General features: G+C 36.2%; 3 protein-coding genes across 5 annotated transcripts in view; all 3 read right to left on the bottom strand.

Annotated features, from left to right (window-relative positions):
- The window catches only part of LOC107672523 (L-xylulose reductase-like), a 9,957-nt gene extending 7,168 nt beyond the window's left edge, over positions 1-2,789 (bottom strand). Inside the window, 5 exon segments of the mRNA XM_016465753.1 lie at positions 1,005-1,068; positions 1,145-1,181; positions 1,861-1,930; positions 2,055-2,140; positions 2,672-2,789. Of these exon segments, the coding sequence (XP_016321239.1) occupies positions 1,005-1,068; positions 1,145-1,181; positions 1,861-1,930; positions 2,055-2,140; positions 2,672-2,789 (375 nt within the window).
- Positions 2,790-3,558: 769 nt separating this feature from the next.
- On the bottom strand, positions 3,559-5,468 carry ppil3 (peptidylprolyl isomerase (cyclophilin)-like 3). Its single transcript, XM_016465818.1, has 6 exons — positions 5,343-5,468; positions 4,943-5,017; positions 4,764-4,857; positions 4,543-4,610; positions 3,995-4,113; positions 3,559-3,848 (listed from the first exon to the last, which is right to left on the bottom strand). The coding sequence occupies exons 1-6, from the start codon at positions 5,343-5,345 to the stop codon at positions 3,722-3,724; spliced, it is 486 nt and encodes a 161-aa protein (XP_016321304.1). The 5' UTR covers positions 5,346-5,468; the 3' UTR covers positions 3,559-3,721.
- A 1,536-nt stretch (positions 5,469-7,004) lies between these two features.
- On the bottom strand, positions 7,005-11,979 carry LOC107672572 (volume-regulated anion channel subunit LRRC8A-like). Of its 3 annotated transcripts, XR_001632329.1 has the most exons (5): positions 11,844-11,979; positions 10,951-11,250; positions 8,674-10,795; positions 7,224-8,029; positions 7,005-7,179 (listed from the first exon to the last, which is right to left on the bottom strand). XR_001632329.1 is itself a non-coding variant. In XM_016465816.1 (4 exons), the coding sequence occupies exons 3-4, from the start codon at positions 10,786-10,788 to the stop codon at positions 7,754-7,756; spliced, it is 2,391 nt and encodes a 796-aa protein (XP_016321302.1). In that variant the 5' UTR covers positions 10,789-10,795; positions 10,951-11,250; positions 11,844-11,979; the 3' UTR covers positions 7,005-7,753. The 3 variants fall into 3 exon arrangements, 2 of the variants coding, with proteins under 2 accessions (XP_016321302.1, XP_016321303.1); XM_016465816.1 differs by having other exon boundaries at positions 7,005-8,029; XM_016465817.1 differs by having other exon boundaries at positions 7,005-8,029; positions 11,178-11,250.
- Between the last annotated feature and the right edge of the window lie 7,148 nt (positions 11,980-19,127).

The following is a 19,127-nucleotide window of genomic DNA, read 5'->3' as shown; positions in this document are numbered from 1 at the left end:
TATGATTCTTTAGGGTCTTCATGAACGGTCTGCAACATACTTTGGTTAAAGTTCCTCAGTGGTTGTGTAAAACAAAACCCTTTTTACCTTGCTCTGTTCACAGCGACTCATTTTGGGGCATGTCCCTTTAAATGCTAATGAGCTCTGCTCACCCGCCCCTTTCTTCCATGGAAGAGCAAAGGCGATTTGCAAATAATCATAAAAAATGTAATGTGTTAGACTTACTTCTTCTGGAGGTGCAGCTGGATTACGAACAATGTGGGCGGGGCCTGAACAATATGACATCATACTGCTCAGAAAATCTACACGGCTTGATAATTGAGACTGTTTAAGATTTTGTGGGATTAAAAAAAGGAGTGAATGGATTTTTATCATTGTAGGGTGGTTGTGTCCACACACTGCTAACATACATTTATGTGCTTATTTATATTAATGTTCCTGTGGCTCAGTGGTAGAGCATTGCGTTAGCAGCGCAAAAGGTTGTGGGTTTGATTCCCAGGGAACACACATACTGGTGAATGCACTGTAAGTTGCTTTGGATAAAAGTGTCTGCTAAATGTGTAAATTATTATATGCAAACACCATGTAAAAGTGAATTTTGCATCCTATGTCTACTTTAAAACTGAAATATAATCTTATTTCAAGTGATGAAGGATTTCGTAAGTGTGACCGTAATCAGTGTTGAGTACTACTGTAAGGTTAACCCTGCCTGGTTTGAATGTTTGAAAATGATAAACAGTTGAAAACATTAGAAATTTAGAAAAGTAATCAAAAAGTAATCAAATGTAATCAGTTACATTACTTTAATAAAGTAATTGAAAAGTTACACTACTTATTACATTTTAAGTAGGGTAACTTGTCATCTTTAACCTATTAAATTTCCAAAGTAACCTTCCCAACACTGTGTATAAATCTCAATTTCGAAAAATTGACCCTTATGACTGGTTTTGTGGTCCAGGGTCACAAATGAACATTAGATAAAGCATTTGATCTTCACTCATCACCTGAGCATACTGGTCCTCATCAAGTCCTGCACGCTTGTGAACTTCTGTTATAATTACTCCTGGGCTATTAAAACAAAAGCATTTTGTATTACCTCAATGTAACAAGTCTGTGGCATGTAAAACAACAGAAATACACTTACCATACTGCATTGACACGTACTTGCTTTGATGCCAACTCTACAATTAAAATAAGACTACAAATAAAAAAACACTTGTTTTGTAGAGTAATAATACCCAATTCATGCATTCACCTTTGCATGAATTACAAATGGTAAAGGAGACCGGGGCTAGTTGTCACACTTTTTACTCCGGTACATTTCTCAGGGCAGGTTTATTTTTGAAATTCAATTTCTGCAAAAGGACATAAAATTGATTAAAAACTCTATTAATTTCTGCCATTAATGCGCCAATAGCAGAATCACTCTTCATTGGGTAAACTGGAATCACAATGGAATCTGCTATTAAACAGTCTATTATAGGCTTTTCAGCTAAAGTAAAACAGTGAAACAATACTAAAACCAAACAATTCAAAGCAAATGAAAGAGCAAAAATGTATAAGGCAATATGCCAAACCATTGTTCTGGCCAACAGATATTGTAATTAGTATATGTATATCTTACGTTTATCTTATAATATTGAATATGAAACACGTGTGACAACTTGCCCCAAAAGGAAATTTATAAAGCAAATACCCTTTTCTTGGGAATACAGTTCAACATTATAGTTAAAATCTACCTTCATTTGATAAAATAAAACTTGTGTTAACTGGACTTTTGATTCAAGACAACTTCCCTATGTGACAAATAGCTCTGGTCTCCTGTAAATAGCATTAGAGGCTCTTGAGATATCACCTTACCAAGAGTAACACAGCGTGTGAACTGGTCGATGGCTGATTTGGACATACAGTAGGCTAGTACACCAGGAAACTATAACAGACAAAAAAATGTGCAAGAAGATCAACCAGGACCTACAAGAATAAAACAATGAACAATTATTTAGTATTTGTTTTATGGCTCATTTGCTACTGATGTATAAACTCATCAAACTCACTGATCGCTGCCCATTCACACTGGACACACTCACAATCGAGCCTTTTGTTTTGATGAGATGTGGCACACAGAGATGAGTGAGATGATCTGAAAGAAAAGAGAAAGTGTCAAATCTTGTTTTCCTGTCCTTATAAAAACAAATACCCACATTTTTTTAATCCTTATCTATTGCACCCAGTGGGCTGCAAGGGCATGCTATGGATCCATGGAAAAGTAAAAAAAAAAAGGTGTAAAAAATTTAAATACAGTGTGAAAAAAAAGAAAAAATGTAGAAATAAAAATTTGATTAAAATAAGTAAATAAATGAATAGATAGATAAATAAATAATACATTTAACAGTTCGGTATAAGTAGGAAAAGATGTAATGTAACTTAAAAAAACATTTTCAAAAAACTGTTTATACATATTTATAATATTAATAGTATTTATATTTCATATTTATAGATAAAAACATAAACATACTATTTTACAGTATAAGTTGGGTCTTCATACAAGAAACTACATGTAATTTTACATTTTATGTTGTGGGATGGGAGTCCCTCATACGAGGATGTTCATATTTAAGTGTCTGCAGCATCTAAATGATTAAAAAACCCTGATCTGTTGAATCCAGTGCACATTCCCTAACTTAAACAAATTATATTTTACCTGCAGACATGAGCTTGTCAAACTGGGCCATATCTGTTGTCTCTATACTGCCCATAGCGAGGATTCCCAAGTAGGTATACAGGTGCATCTCAATAAATTAGAATGTCATACTCTATCGCTTTGTTCCAAGCAACGGGGGCGTCCCGGGGCTCGAAATTTGCAGGGTAGGAGGAGGTAGTGACGTTGGGTGTAACTAAAAAGGTGCCATTGTCCGGTGAGGTCCGGTTGGGGAGTTACGGAACAGTCTCATATCGCATAATCTTATTAACGGTTTATCTCCTGAACTGCATCTTTCTTTACCACGCTATTCAACGCCAATCCCGCCGTGCAGTCAATTTCACTGGTTAAGGTTAGGGTCAGGTGTGGGGTAGGTTTACGGGTTAGCATTTTTTGTAGTATAGTGTAGGAAATCAACACTTTAATTGACACAACCAATAAAAACTTTAGAATCAGCTGTGGGGCGGAGTTTGCACTGAAGTGGATTGGGGGGGAAAATTGTTCATGCGTGTCATGTGCCTGTCTGTCAATAGGAGGAAGCCACGCCCTATTTTGGAGCTCCCAACCCGTTTTGGAGTTCCCGCCTCCATTTGGAGATCTCCAGGCTGCAGGTATACCCTTCTCCGGATTTCAGTTATTTTATTTAAAATACAGGTGTGTTTGCTTATATTTCCGGGTCACTAATAATGATTTCAAAATTGTAGTCCTAATTTTCTGCCTTTCAAAATCGTAGTTCATACATAGAAAATGCAGAATAAATGCAAATTATATTGAAACCACTTCAGAAAACAATGAGAAATTCTATCAATTCATTGAAAATATTTATTTGTCTAAGTACAATGGCTTATTTATTATTATTATTTTAATTAAAAATACCATACATTTAAAACGCAATGCAAGATATTATGGGGAAAACAGAGTCAAGTCAGTGTGTACAAATTTATGAAACAGCACGAAACTAAAAAAAAAAAAAAAATTATATTTACAACACAAGGCATTATGAATGTTTCGCAATGAAATCAATCAACCAGCAAATGGGTTGGCATGGATAGTAACATCCTTAATATGGACATCATTAAGAGGACGGAAAGTCTTTTCATTCACAGGGACTTTCTCTAGTTCATCCAGAGTTTCTAGTCCATCTATAATTCTGTAACAGAGAATAAGCTTGTTACAATTCATTACCATCAATACAATTATAACAGAAAATCACAAGAAAAATTTTAAATAAAACACACTACCAAAAGGGAGGTCATTAACAACAACAACAACAATAAATAAATAAAATAAACATACTTTCCAAAAACCGTGTACTTCATGTCCAAGTGAGGCTGTTTTGCATATGTAAAGAAGAACTGTGATGCATTTGTGTTTGGTCCATTATTTGCCATTGCCACCACGCCCCGGACATTGTGCTACATTACACAGACATTAAAAGAAAGATCAAGTTAGATAAGACTAAAGAGATTTTTTAATTGCTGTGCAAGTCAGTTTGATCCAGACATGATTAACTTGAATACCAGATACTGGGGATGTTAAATATTCTTTTTGCACAGACTAGATGTTTAATAAGAGGTTTTCTTGCAACATAGGCTGATGTTGTAAGAAAAACACTGCAACGAAAAGCAGCAGCAACTTGAACCTTGCATACATCATCAATTCAAGTCATAAGCAACTGTGAAAGTTGATCCTCAAGTTTTCACTCTTGCAACTTTAATATTAAAATGCATGCCTTAAAATTCAAACTCATGTCTAACTTTAATACAAGTTTTCAAGTTCATGTTTTTTTTTTTTTAAGTATAATAATGTACAAAACATTATAATACTTCAATATCAATACATACTTTCAGATGTTCACTGAATTCATCTTCAAACTTTCTTCCCCAAATGCTGGTCCCTCCTTTGCCTGTACCTGAGGGAAAAAACGATTTTTATAAATCAACCAAATTCAAAGTAAAATTCAAAACATGAACCTAGCATTCACTCATTTTACAACTTTACGAGCTAAAAACTAAAGCTGAGAGACTTGGGTTTGAGGTAAGAAAAGAAATCCAGGATCAGTTACCTGTTGGGTCTCCAGTCTGAACCATAAAGCCCTTTATGTTTCGATGAAAAATACATCCATTGTAAAACCCACTAGCGCACAGTGCAATAAAATTCTATGGGGAAAATAAAAATTAGAATTAACGTATGAACAAAATTATATTGCCTATTGAATTTGTGTGCTGGAAACAAGTGCCTTACTTCACAGGTTTTCGGGGCCTTCTCACAAAACAACTCTATTTTGAAATCACCGAGTTCTGTGTGCAGAGTAACAGCCTGCGAGAAGACGAAAGAGTTCAGCTCATTAATATAGTACAATTACATCATTAATCATTAGATTAGTTCTTAATATAGAGTTCATAATTACTCAATTCGAATGCAAATAATTATCTCACACTGCTTAAAGGTAAGCCTACCACAGAATATCAAATATTTCACTAACTGTAATTTGGCCAGAGTAACGTTGTTACTCCACTACAATGCTAACATAAAACAGATAACGCGTTCAACTAATGTATTCTATACAATATATAAACTAAAATATAAGGATTAAAAACGGCTTTTCGTAAAGTTCAGCATTCATAGTAAAGCGCAATCTTACCATCTTCTAAAACACAATGCAGAAATGATATAGGTTGACACGGACACTACAGTCCAGCATTGCACACAAGGCCGCCTTCAGTGGGTGTTTCACTGAATAACATCCGACGCAACTCAATGACGCTGAAAACATTGGTTCCCATTAATCGTTCTTTATCATTGTAAAAAACGACCTTATCTCACTCTATCCATAAATAAGAGTCGTTTTAACAACAATAACAATAATTATAATAAAGTTGAGTGAATATTTTAAAATAACTTGTTACTACTGTACTCTTTACAACAGCATGTAAAGCTGACAAACTGAAAGCCACATATTTATTTATATAAATAATGGCATTCACTATAAAAAAAATTAAAATACAATCACTAAACTACTTCCAGTGGTTTTTATTGACACATTAAGAAAACCGAGTGTTTATTCACTCTGTATGGCTTGATATATTGTATGGGATTAACTTCATTTCTATTAAAATGTACATTTACTTTGCAAAACAAAACAAAAAAGAAATAAAAGGAAACAATAGTGGATTTATTGAATACAATAAAGTCCTCACCAATGAAGTCGTCAACCATAAATATATCATGGTTACAAAAATGTGAGCACTGGAGCCATAGTAACACTGGTCTCACTCACTCACTCACTCACTCACACACGCACGCACGCACGCACGCTCGCTCGGTCGCACGCACGCACACACTCACTCACTCACTCACTCACTCACAACACACACACACAAAAAGTTTGACAAGCTTTAAAAAGTTAAATGGCATTTACCTGAGTAACTTCTGAAATTCTATTAGCTTAGTTTCCAATGTGTGTGCGTATATATATATATATATATATATATATTTACATATACATACATAGAAGAAACAAACAAGCTTTCTTCTAAAATCCTACAGAGTTTCATATTTGAGGTAAAATAGTAAACATGCAACAACCTGTTCAATAATCGATCAACAGTAACGAGTTTGTTAACATAACAAATTGAATATGGCTATTACAATGGCGAGACAAAACAGCTGTTAATCCTACAGGAAGCAAACAAGTAACATGAAGTATTAACCTGCATCACACACTCAAAGTTATAATTCAGTCAATATCAAAACTGCATTGCACACATACCAACCACTACAACACTTCACTAAATACTTCTGATGTCTTCTTAAGCGTGCGCTGTCATGAGAACATGACATGAGTTTAAAGGGAACAGAAAACATTTAGTGCAAAGTTGAGAGTACTAGTCTACTTCAATGTGAATGTTCACATGTCTGTCAACTGAATACCTTTACAAAGGGTGAACTGTTCATTACGAATTATTATTCAAAGATAATGCTCAAGGCATTTCAAAGTGAGCAGACCGGTAAAAATAAGGTGCTGTATTTGTAAGGTATAATAAAAATCTTAGAAAACGTTATGGTAATAATACTAATACAGTAACAATACTAAAATGCATTTATACAAACAAAATACATGTCGATAATGATAGTCATTATCACTATCTATTAGTGTGCATTTTATAAATGTACTTTACCTTTGTTTTGCATCAACTAAATAAATACTGCAAACATGCACACATCAAAAATTATTTGTGCAATCATAAATACTCAGTTAACACACGTTATTAAACTTTCAATAAGGATTTTAAGATGACTGTAGACAATAGCAACTTACTATTGGGTGAAAGTTAATGAATATTGAATGATGCATGCTTATAAAGTCTTAAAAGTAAAATGATTCATGCAACAGAGATGACTTGCATTATCAGTATGTCAAAAAGACTGTACAGCATAATATTGTGCTGGGTAACATGTAATGCTTGTATAAACAAACGCTCAAAAGTTATCTAGTGCTCTCGAAGTTTTAGAATACATTGACCAGTTATTCACATATTAATGAGGAGCAATTTGAACAGTTTTGCCCAACAATTTCAAATAAACAAGTAGTATTTTAGCAGTAAACTGTAAAAACTGTAAACCCTAATCAGGTTGAATTTGAAATCTTCAACCGTACAGAGACATGGATTTAAGAATTGGCAATAGAAGAGTGATTTTACACACACAGTAACACTTACACAGTAACACTGGTATAAAATTTAGTCAAAATGTTTATAATACAATACAATATCTGTATAGTATTGTGTAAATTAAGGCAAAAATGAACAGCACCTTAATCCTGATGTAATATTTGGTCTGCTCACTCCTCAGTGTCTGTCAACAGAAATGCCATGGCTGTCGGTTATAATAAAACATGACATGCCATAATGTGAAATACTCCTTATGTCTTTCAGGAAACATTCTAATGAACCCTGAAATATTTAACAAACATATCATTTTGGATTGAATTCCTCTCCTCACACCATTTAAAATCTTCGCACAGGCAAATGCTCTCAGGTTCATGCATCCGCTTCAAGAAGCCTCTTTGTCAGTTCTCCACAGCTGCGCTTTGACCTCTGAAGGTAAAGTGTTGAAAATACTGTCCTCCACAATTAGGCCACTCCTCTTCAGCAATCTGCACTCCCCAAGTTCTACAGGAAGGCACTCCAGCCTGTTGCCCCTCAGCTCCAGCTGTGTCAGACTGGTGAGCTCCCCGAACCGTGAGGGTAGGGACTGCAGGCAGTTGTTTCCGAGGTTCAGTGTTCTCAATTTCTTACACCGAAACAATTCAGGGGGAAGAGCCTCAATCTATGGGGGAAAATGAAAGCAGAAAGCTGACAGAGATCAGAAAACTATGATGAGTGAAAGTACAATCAACATTACTCTTGGCAAAGAATGTACTACTTGCATCTCATTATAAGAGCAGTGGCACTTTTTCTTTGTCCAGCTATCTAGTAGTTCTTTTTTTTTAATAAACTGCTTTTAAAATAAATAAAAGTACAATTTGATCATCATGCAAGAAAGAGTAAACAACAACAAAATCTGCATCAGTGGCAATTACACAAGCTACATAAATAAAAAGTTTGTAGCAGTGGTATTATCATTAATAAAAACTAAAACGAACGCTAAAAAGTAATTATTGTTAACTTAAATTAGAAACTAAGCTAAAATACATTATGACTCCAAAACGAACCTAAATAAATAGTTTTGATACACAATATATTGTAAAACATGAAAACACTAGATACAAATGCAATGCTGTTAAACAGTTTTAAATTATACCAGGTAGAGCATTAACTTTGGCAGTCCTAAAAAATAAAATAAACAAATAATGATAAAATAACAATAATATCAAAGTACCAATAACAGATTAAAAACTTGAAAGAAAAATGTAACAAAGAAATAAAACAAAATTAAATCTCAAAACTGTATTCAGCCTGAACCTGACTTACCCGATTGGCAGTTACAGCAAGGTACTGAAGGTTCTGTAGAGTTCCTATTTCTGACGGGATGTCAGTCAGATTGTTATGGCTCAGATCGAGAAACTTCAGCTTCCGGCAGAAGAAGAGCTGGTATGGTATCTTCTCGATTTTGTTGCGGTTTAAATAAAGGCGCTCCAGGTTGACCAAGGTACCTATCTGAATAGGTATATATGCAATCTGATTATACCACAACTTTAGACAAACAAGTCGATGAAGATGCTGAAAACTAATGATCTCCTCAATGGTTTTCAGGTTGTTATCCTTAAGGTCAATCTCCTGTAAATTGTGCAGGCTGAAGATGGAATGAGGTATGCGCTCCAGATCACAGCGGACAAGCTCCAGCTCGGACAGGTTCACCATCTTCTTTAAGCTGTTGAGCACCATCAACTTGGTGCCTTCGTTGTTGATGGACAGCTTCTGGAGATGCATTCCAACATCCGTGACCACCTGAGGCAGTTTTGTAAGGTTACTTTTTAGTCTCAGAACCTTCAGTCGCTTTAGCTCTCGTAAACCGTCGATGACGATGTAGCGATTGTTGTCAGCACTGAGGTTCCCAGTAAGGTGCAACTCGCTTAGGTTCTTCAAGCTGTAGATCCACAGAGGAATCTCCTTTATGTCAGTGAACTTGATGTGCAACGATTTCAGGTGCTCTCTCAGAAACGCAAGAGCTGGAGCCTCTATTTTGGCTGGTGTGTGGTACAGCCACATCTCTCGGAGGTTCGTCAGCTGGGCAATGATTGGTGGGATGGTGACATCAGGGATGAGCTCAAGCTTCAGAACTTCCAACTCCGACAAGTCAAAGACCGTGTCTGGGATCCCACTGAGCATGAACAGATGGAGCTCCAGCTTCTCTTGGGAGTTTTTCGTGATCCTCTGCCGAAGCTTTTCCAAAGTCCATTCATTGTTGAGGTTCAGCTGGCGGAGTTTGTTCTCGCTCACCTCCGAGAGGAAGACCGCAAACCGTTTGGAGTAGAGGGGGTCGTACTGGTCAATCATATGCAGCATGAAGGCGAAGTCGTTTTTCACATCTGGGATGTCGCTGTAGCTGCTCTCCTCTCGGATTGACTCAAACGAGTACTTCTTGAGAGAGCGCCGTAGCATCCAGCTGAGGGTGTACACACATATCATCCCGTACACAATAACTAGACTAATGTAAAAGCAGGCTAAGATCTTGAAGAGAGTGGCCAGGGGATGGGCACAGTTGTACATGCGATAACCAGTGAGACTCTCGATGTCCACATTGCAGTCGACGCTGAACTGAATATTGTGGACATAGTAGCCGGTATAGCAAATAATAAGAATAAACTTAACAACTTTGATGATGGTCTGCCGGATGTATAGTCGGTAGACTATATCGCCTTCTTCCACATGAGTTCGAAACTTCTTCACCTTCTCAAACAATGCCTTCGCCTGTTCACCTTCCTTTTTGTCCAGGACACCAGTCTCAGAGTGGTCCATGATTCCTTGCTCAATACGAGATCTGGTTGTCGACAGCATGGGAACACTCGCCTCGACGTCTTCGCTCACATACGAAGCCTTCTTATCGAAGGAACCGTTAATTTTCACCAGAGCTTTGGTGTCGCTTTCCTCCACGACTGTTTCAGACAGAGCTCTTGTGGTCCAAGGCGAGTCAAAACACTTCAGTAGGATAGACACAAAATGTTCCAGTTTAGAGCTCGTCCAAGGGAACTTGAACCAGAAGTTGCTGCAAGCCAGAAAGATGAGCGTATGCAGCAGCACCAAATATGGGAAATATTTAGCAAACCAGTGAAGCTTGTTTTCATAGCACACAGCATCGACATAGTTGTACTGGTGGCGATCAAGGTAATACTGGATTCCTTGAGGCTCAAGGGTCAAGGGCACAGAAAATGTTGCATTGAAATACTTTCTACAGGTCTTGTTAACTACCCACTTGCAGGGTAGGCAGATCATCTTGTCCTGCGTGACCTGAAGTGTGCCCCCAAATACTGCGATCATCAGCATTACAACCGATAAATAGTCTGTGAACACGTCCCACCATGGCTTTAGGATGCGATACGTAGGTTGCGTATCCACAAAGTAGCACAGCTCAGTTATGGGAATCATGATTCACCTGAAACGAAATTATTGGCATGGTCATAAAACATCTATACTGTTAAATCATGCCTTGAATGTCAATGCAATACACAAGCAGATATTTAAAACTGCCCCACTGTTGCAAACTAACTCTATATCATCTCCCAACATAAACACTGAAACATATTTTACCAAAGTCGAGGACGGCTGTCTTCTCTGGCTGTGGCTGCTACACAAGAAGACTCCGGCAAAAGAATGCTCTGGCTTTCTTGTCATCTATTATTAGCCATTTCTGATAACAACACTGAAGAATTGTCTCCTCTGGCTATGGAGAGTCCGTGACGTGACCCCAGGGTTCAAATCCTGTTTGTCTAAGGCAGGGCAGTGTCTGAAGAAGTGTCTCCTCAGTTGGATCTTACCTAATACTCCACATGTCCAGTCAGGAACTGGCACTCATCACAGTCCTTTTTGTTAGGATGGGACACAGATATCCTGTCGTGATAAAACAGCATACAATACAATGCCTAATATGTTCACTCTGCATTTTCTGAAGTTGTTTCAATCTTAGTTTTCCCGAGGGGGGTAAAAAAAAAAAAAAAACAGGTTGAAAACTTATTTCCTCTTTATTTACATTTAACCATTTAGGTTAAATTATATAATTGACTTGTGCTTATATAAGACACAAACTAAAGCTGACAAATCCTAATAACAATTTGAAAGACAACATCATGAGGATGGATATTAAATATTAAAGAAGATGAGTAAGATAATAATAAAGATGCTGACCGACTACTAAGAGACTAGACAACTAGATTAAACCAGTTCATTTCTGAATCCTCTCAGCTAGATATGGCGAGTCTCCCACAGCTTTCCGTCAAAATATTGTTTATGCATTGAAAACAATAACAAACAAAAAGGCACTGTGCAGTTCTGTGTAATTATAAAGAGACTCGCCGCTCAGCACATGAATGACTGCATGTGTTATTATTAGTCTGCTGCTTGTCTTTGTATAAAACGGCAGTGTCTTTGTTTTACTCGTCGAGGGAAAATGTTCGGCATTTGACAGGATCATGTAACTTACTCACCCAGCTGTGTGCTGCCACCTCTGCTCCATGTGCTTGTTGCCGGACTGATGAGCTCGGATTGTCAGAAAGGAAAGTGGCCGAGCCAAGACGAACAGCGCAAATTGCGATCTCAGCTGCAGGGATCAGATGTATTTTTCATAATCAGTTCATTACACTAGAGGGCACTACGAAATGAGTTTTGGATTTTGCCCTCAGCTTCATTTTATGTCTCATTATCGCCACGCACTGGACTGGAGCGGTAATCACAACCTGAATGAAATGTTTTGCTGTTTTTCCAAGGACTCTAAATCGTATCTAAGTAATCTTGTTACCCGAGCAACCCATTTCATGGTTTAAGGGTTCATTTATCACATGTATTATGATTTAGTTGTGTATAGCTCTGAAATAACAGTTAAACTATTTAAAATATATCTGTATTTTGTCTGAAGCTGGATAAAACAATTCCTCACCTGTTTTTTGTTTCCTTACATTAATAATTTCAGTTTGTTTATTTGGCATATTCCTATCATATTGTTAATATTTTGTATTATGGTCCTTTTCCATGATAAAGAATCACACATTGTTTTAGTATTTATTTGTATGATATATTAATTCATAAGGCAACATGCCTTCGAAACCAATTCTAAACCGGAATGTACTTAACCCGTTTAATCCCATTTTTTTCCCAGACATGAAAATATCCAAATGATGTGTCATTAGTAACCCTTTAAAATAATCAATAATTTTTTTTAAAAGTGTGTGAAAAATTGTGTTTTATGGTCAGTCAAAATTGTGACCGGTGGCATAATGTGTATACTGAATTAACATATTTCTGCAGTCATACATTTTTTTATTTATCTTAGCCCTGCTATTTTAAACAGTTTGATTCAGGGTTACTATTATGCATAAAAAACCTTATACAACACTGTTAAGAATACTGAGATAAAAGACAAAAAATACAACCATCAACGTATTTCAAAATTGTTACTTTATTGTAAAATATATCATCATTTTTTTATATTAGTGCTACCAGTATTACAAAATCAATATTGTAACTTATTTGTAACATTTGAACTTTTAATTTAGTGTAATATTTTGTCATTGCAACATTTTAGTGCAACCTTTACTGACAACTGCAATTGGATTTATATTGTATACCTAAAGGCACTGTTATCCCACCGGCCACTATTGTGACCATCAACGTATTTACTCATTCTTTGACCACACTCAACAAAACTGAATATATGTGAATTCATATATTAATACTAGACACCTTAAAGATAATGTGGACCAAAAATCTTTGTCATATCTTTGTTAACATACTTTACTAACCTTTCGTTTTGGAGCTTTGATGCAGCCATCATCATCTCATGGTGCAAACATGAAATAAACTGCTCTGGTCATGTGACACTGCACATATTTAATTGAGACCCTTTATTTTTCCATTTAGCAGGAAATGTACTAAAACATCAGCCAGTAAGGTTTTTAGCGCTTTATAAATGAAAACCTTTTTTACGGTCACTATTGTGAAAGGTGGGATTAAATGGGTTAAGCTTACTATTATGTTGACTTCAGACAACCTTATCCAGTAAAAAACACCATCTCATATTATTATTATTATTATTATTATGTTTAATTTCCCTTCTAATAAATAAATAAATAAATACTTATGTTTAATTCTATGTACCAAATCAAATCCATGGTTGTATTCGATGAAGAAAATAGATTTATGTATGTATGTATGTACCTATGTATTTATTATTTTGCTGTTCAGGAATGCATTGTGTCACTAACTACCAGTGTAGGATCCATTTTTGAATCACAGTGTAGTAAAGCTGCATAAGGACAGGAAAATGGTCTGTTTGGGATTGTGTGTGTGTGTGTGTGTGTGTGTGTGTGTGTGTGTGATAAAGACATATTCGTTGTCTAAGCTAATTATTGCTATCGGCTAATTATTGATTTTGTTCACAAGCTTTAACAAATATAAAAATGGTAACATTAATTTTTGTCATTTGCCCTTATAAGGAAACTAATCAACAACAGACTATATCATATTTAATAAACAGTATTAAATGGTAAAAAAGGATAAAAAATAGGCAATGTTTAATGTACCAAGACCACAAGACCCAATATTAGCAACAAGAAAAATTACAATCTTTATAATAGATAAATTTGCATTCCATCAGTTATGTTTACACTGCGCTATTACTTTGCTTACTACACTTTGGCAATAACAGGCCAGACCTGCCACATACAGCTGTGCCTGTGTGTTCTTTATGAACTGTTTTTCTGTGGGTAGAGGCTCCCTTTCACACTGATCCAGTATAGTCTTCTTTCAGGCCTCAACTCAATATATGACAAGTAACCACAATCTGTTCTCAGATCAGCAGTAAGCAGCATCTCATCAAAAGTAAGTGCCAGGCTGAGGCAAACTTCCATGTGTCACCGTTTACATTTCCCACAGCAAGAGGCTTTAACAAGGGCCAGTTCATCCAAAAAGGCTGCAGGTTATGTCAACAAAGCTCCAATCTCTGCTTGGCTCATCTGTTAAATGTTCTGCTCGTGTGCTTACATCCAATTAAAATATTGATTTCAGACTAAAGGTGCGATCACACTTACCGTTGTTCTGTCAAAATCCACTACTTTCAACAGGAATCCACACGATTGTGAATTTTGCACGAAGGCGAAAGATTTTCCCACACAGATTTCACATCGTGTTCAGTTGGTCATGCAAATTTACCATGAGGACCGACAGAAAGCTGCTTGGTTTGAAAAGCTGTGCGTCATACATCACTACACTGTTGACAATAGATAGGCTAATTGATCATTTGTTGTCACCAAAATTTCGCTAATATGTCCGTACCTTAAAGCAATAATGCGTCTTTTTAAAATGGCATGTAAACACTTTAGGCTGACTGAAATTGCACCTGGCATTGAACATAAAAGCTGACAACAGCTCAAAACATCTTGGAATAACTTATATGATCTAGCCTATTTATGATGCTTATGGTTTTTTGTCCTTTTTGCAGCTTGACAACCTTTGGTCACTATGTGCTTTCATAAAATTTGAAAGCCAGGTCTGTAACAACATTGAAATTTATAATTAAAGATGTTTGAATTTCCTTTGTAGATGCAAAGAGAAAGGAAAAATTGAAATCGCATCATATGACCCCTTTAAAGGAAAGGGATAGTTTGCACCAAAAAAATTCATAATTTACTCGCCCTCAAATTGTTCCAATCCTATATGAGTTGCATTCTTCTGTTGAGCTATTTTTGCAGAATGTAGGGGAGTCAGTATGGTTGTAACATGAGGAAAGTTGTAACAACACCAATTCCGCCAGTTAGGGATAGAGTCCTATGATAATTTCATTATTTACCCATGCACGTCCTCCCAGATCTTATATGAATGGTTATTAAGGCTGTGAATAGGTACATGGGTCAAAGACATTAACATATCCGCATCAAAAGAAATTTACAAAAGTGATATTATGTGTAACACAATATTTATGTAAAAATTCAAACAACATGCTTATTCTGATGTGTACATATTAAAATATATAAAAGAATAAGGGAGCATATTAAATTTGATTGTGTTTTAAATGAGTAAAAAACTGACAAATGGGCAAAACCTAGAATAGTGGCAAATTAAAAAAATTAAAAATTACAACTAATTAGTATTTGGGGTGAAAATAATTAGTCTTTTATTGGTCAATTAGTCAATTTTTGTTGTAAATATGCCTGACAAGATTGTTACACTGAATGACATTTTAGTGGGTCTCTTCTGTAAATCAGGGAAAAATTTATTATATTTATTTTTGATATAAATTGTTTCAACAACAATTTAAAGCAGTATTACACATTGTTTTTATGCTTAAACCATTTTTCGTCTTTGACCCACATGCAGATTTAATTTTTTTTAATGATTTTGAGAATGTAATTACAAAAATGTAATTTTTTTGGCCAAAACTATATTTTCTTTAATACAGTGCCTTGCGAAAGTATTTATACCCCTTAATTTTTTGTTCATGTTTTGTTATGTTGCTGCCTTGTGTTAAACTACTTTAAATTTCTTTTTTTTCCCCACATCAATCTACACTCCACACACCATAATGACAAAGCAAAAACATAATTGTCAAAACTTCATACATTTATTAAAAATAAAATAAAAAACTGAAATAAGTACATTGAATAAGTATTCATACCCTTAATGCAGTACTTAGTTGAAGCACCTTTACAAGCTCAAGTCTTTTTGGTATGATGTGACAAGCTTTGCACATCAGCATTTGGCAATTATCTGCCATTCTTGTCCTCACCTCTTCACCTCTCAAGCTCTGTCAGCTTGGATGGGGGCAGATGCACATTTTCAGGTTTCTCCAGAAATGTTTGATTGGGTTCAAGCCCAGGCCCTGGCTGGGCCACTCAAGGACATTCACAGAGTTGTCTATAAGTCACTTTTGCTGTGTGTTTAGGGTCATTGTCCTGTTGGAAGGTGAACCTTCTGCTTAGTCTGAGATCCTGAGTGCTCTGGACTGGGTTTTCATTAAGGATATCTCAATATTTTAATGCACTGAGCTTTTCTTCTGCTCTGACGAGTCCCTCAGTCCCTGCCACTGAAAAACAGCCCCTCAGCATGAGGCTGCTACCAGCACACTTTACTTTTGGGATGCTACTCTGCAGGTGATGAGCAGTGCCTGGTTTCCTTTAAACATGATACTTGGAATTGCAGTTCATCAGACCAGAGAATCTTGTTTCTCACAATCTGAAGGTACTTTAGGTGCTTTTTTGCAAATTCCAAGTGTGTTTTCATGTGTCTTCACTGAGGAGAGGATTGAGTTTGGCCACACCACCATAAAGACCAGATCGGTGGAGTGTTGCAGTGATGTTTGTGCTTCTGTAGGTTTCTCCTCCACATATGATCATAGAGCTAAATTAGAGTCACCATCAGGCTCTTGGTTTCCAGTCTAACCAAAGCCCTTCTTTATCGATTGCTCAGTTTGGCCAGGAGGCCAGCTCTAGGAAGAGTTACGGTTGTTTCAAACTTCTTCCACTAGAGAAATGGAGACTACATGCTTCTGCAAACCTTCAATGCAGGCGAATTTTTTTCTGAACTCTTCCCCAGATGTGTGTCTTGATGCAATCCTGTTTATGAGCTCTATACAGACAGTTCTTTTGACCCCAGGGCTAGGTTTTTGCTCTGATACATATTTTCAGCTGTTAGACCTTTTATTGAGAGGTGTGTGCCTTTTTTAAAATCATATCCATTCAGTTGAATTTGTCACAGGTTAACTTCACTCAGTAACATCTACAAGCGATATGAATGCTCCTGAGCTAAATTTCAACTGCCCCAGATAAATGGAAACATTTAAGTCTTTTTTTTTTTTTTTTAACAAATTTGCAAAGATGTTAAAAACCATTTTTTTGCTTTGCAATTATGGTGGAGTGTAGGCTGATGTGGAAGAAAAAGTAATTTAACATTTTTTAACATAAGGAAGCAACATAACAAAATGTGAAAAAAAATGAAGAGTATGAATACTTTCACAAGGCACTGTACTTCAACTGTTGCAGATAGTCAAGTCAAGTCAAGTCACTTTTATTTATATAGCGCTTTTAACAATACAGTTTGTGTCAAAGCAACTGTACAGCATTAATTAGGAAAATAGTTTTTTTTTTGTTTTTTTAAATAGTTATTTTTTTTAACTGCTTATTTCAAACCATTATGCTAATACAGCCAGCTAAACACTGGATGACAGTGGTGGGGCAAGTTGTAACACATCTTAGCATCCCCTTACATACAACTGAGAACTTTCATGTTGTCTATATGGAGCCGTTTGGCAGCTCAAAGCCAAAGGAAGTGTGGGTAAAATGTGTCCTATGCAGCCTGCACTCTATAGGGTCAAAAACATTGATTTGTCACCATTGTGACTCTGATTGAGAACATTCATACACAGACACAATCTCACACACAAATTTGCAGTTTTTTGTTAGATGTGCATGTGGGTGTTCATTAAGCATAAATACTGTTAAGGAAGTTTGTTCAAGTAGTCTAATTTACACACACACGCACACACTCCTGCATCAAACAGAAAGTGGATTTCAACTGTGGTCAGTCACAGAAAGTGAGACATTGTTTTGTATTTGCATAATGTGACTTCTGTTTTTGCTTCTTTTGTCTAATTGTTACAACTTATACCAGCATGTGTTACAACTTACCCTGACAGTGGGGTAGATTGTAACAAAGGCACTCCATGTATTTGACATCAACTTATAAGGGCTGTGATATTCTTGCAGAGGTTTGAATTGGTGACTTTTGTAGTAAACAAAAACTAAAACTTTGTATAAAAGTTTGAGCACTCTAGCTCAAAAATTCAATGAGTTACAGATGCTGAACAAAACGTGTTACAACCTAACCAAAGAGATGACTGTAGCAACTGACTTCCATAGTGTGTCAACGTCAGTGGCTACAGTCAACTGCTCAACAGAAGAAAGAATATCATAGAGGTTTAGAACCATTTGAGGGTGAGTAATGACAGAATTTACATTTTTGTGTGAACTAAGGGCCAGTCACACTATACTGAGCATGCTAAATTTCTTTGGACACTGCAACAGCTGTGATATGACATCATGCTCTGCAGCATCTTTTGAATTCAGCATGAATTCAACATATAACAAATAATAATAAATGTCAATATATAACACATAATCTGCTCCACTTTTCTGCAATGCTGCAAACTTTAGAAGTTTGAAATGTTGCAGCTTTAAAGTTTGTGTTCTTCTAATTCAGCTAAGAGGTCATGCTGTGAAGTATCACTCTTATATTATTTACAAATTTTGCAAGTCAGAGTTCACAAAACTTGAACTTTAGAATGTAGCAAGATGTGTATAAATGGAAGTGAATAGAACGAAAAATGTAGTGTGACTGCCCCTTTTTTCCTGTACAGACTGAGCATGACCTTCAGAGATATAGGAATGGAGTCACATAAGTAAAAGAATGAACACACACACTTTTAAGGGCCACTCAACCCTCACAACCCACCCAGATTTTTTTTTTTTTGATTGACATTCAGGTTCCCGGGTTGGTTTTGATCTGACAGCTGCAGACTTGAAGCTTTCAGTGACCTCAGTGGTCCCCCACACCAGGTGGTCTTTTCATTCCAGTGAATTCCTTGCAGCTGTTTACCACCAAAAGTGATAGAGAATAGTTAAAAAAAACTGTTTAATACAGTTGTGTTTTCACAAAACAACATCCAGCCAATTATTCCGTTCTGTTAATTCTTGCAAACAGATATTTCTCCTCCTCTCGTTTTT

Source organism: Sinocyclocheilus anshuiensis, unplaced genomic scaffold, assembly GCF_001515605.1.
Source record: "Sinocyclocheilus anshuiensis isolate Anshui unplaced genomic scaffold, SAMN03320099.WGS_v1.1 scaffold176, whole genome shotgun sequence".
Lineage (NCBI taxonomy): Eukaryota > Metazoa > Chordata > Actinopteri > Cypriniformes > Cyprinidae > Sinocyclocheilus > Sinocyclocheilus anshuiensis.
This window is presented reverse-complemented; position numbering and strand designations above follow the sequence as displayed.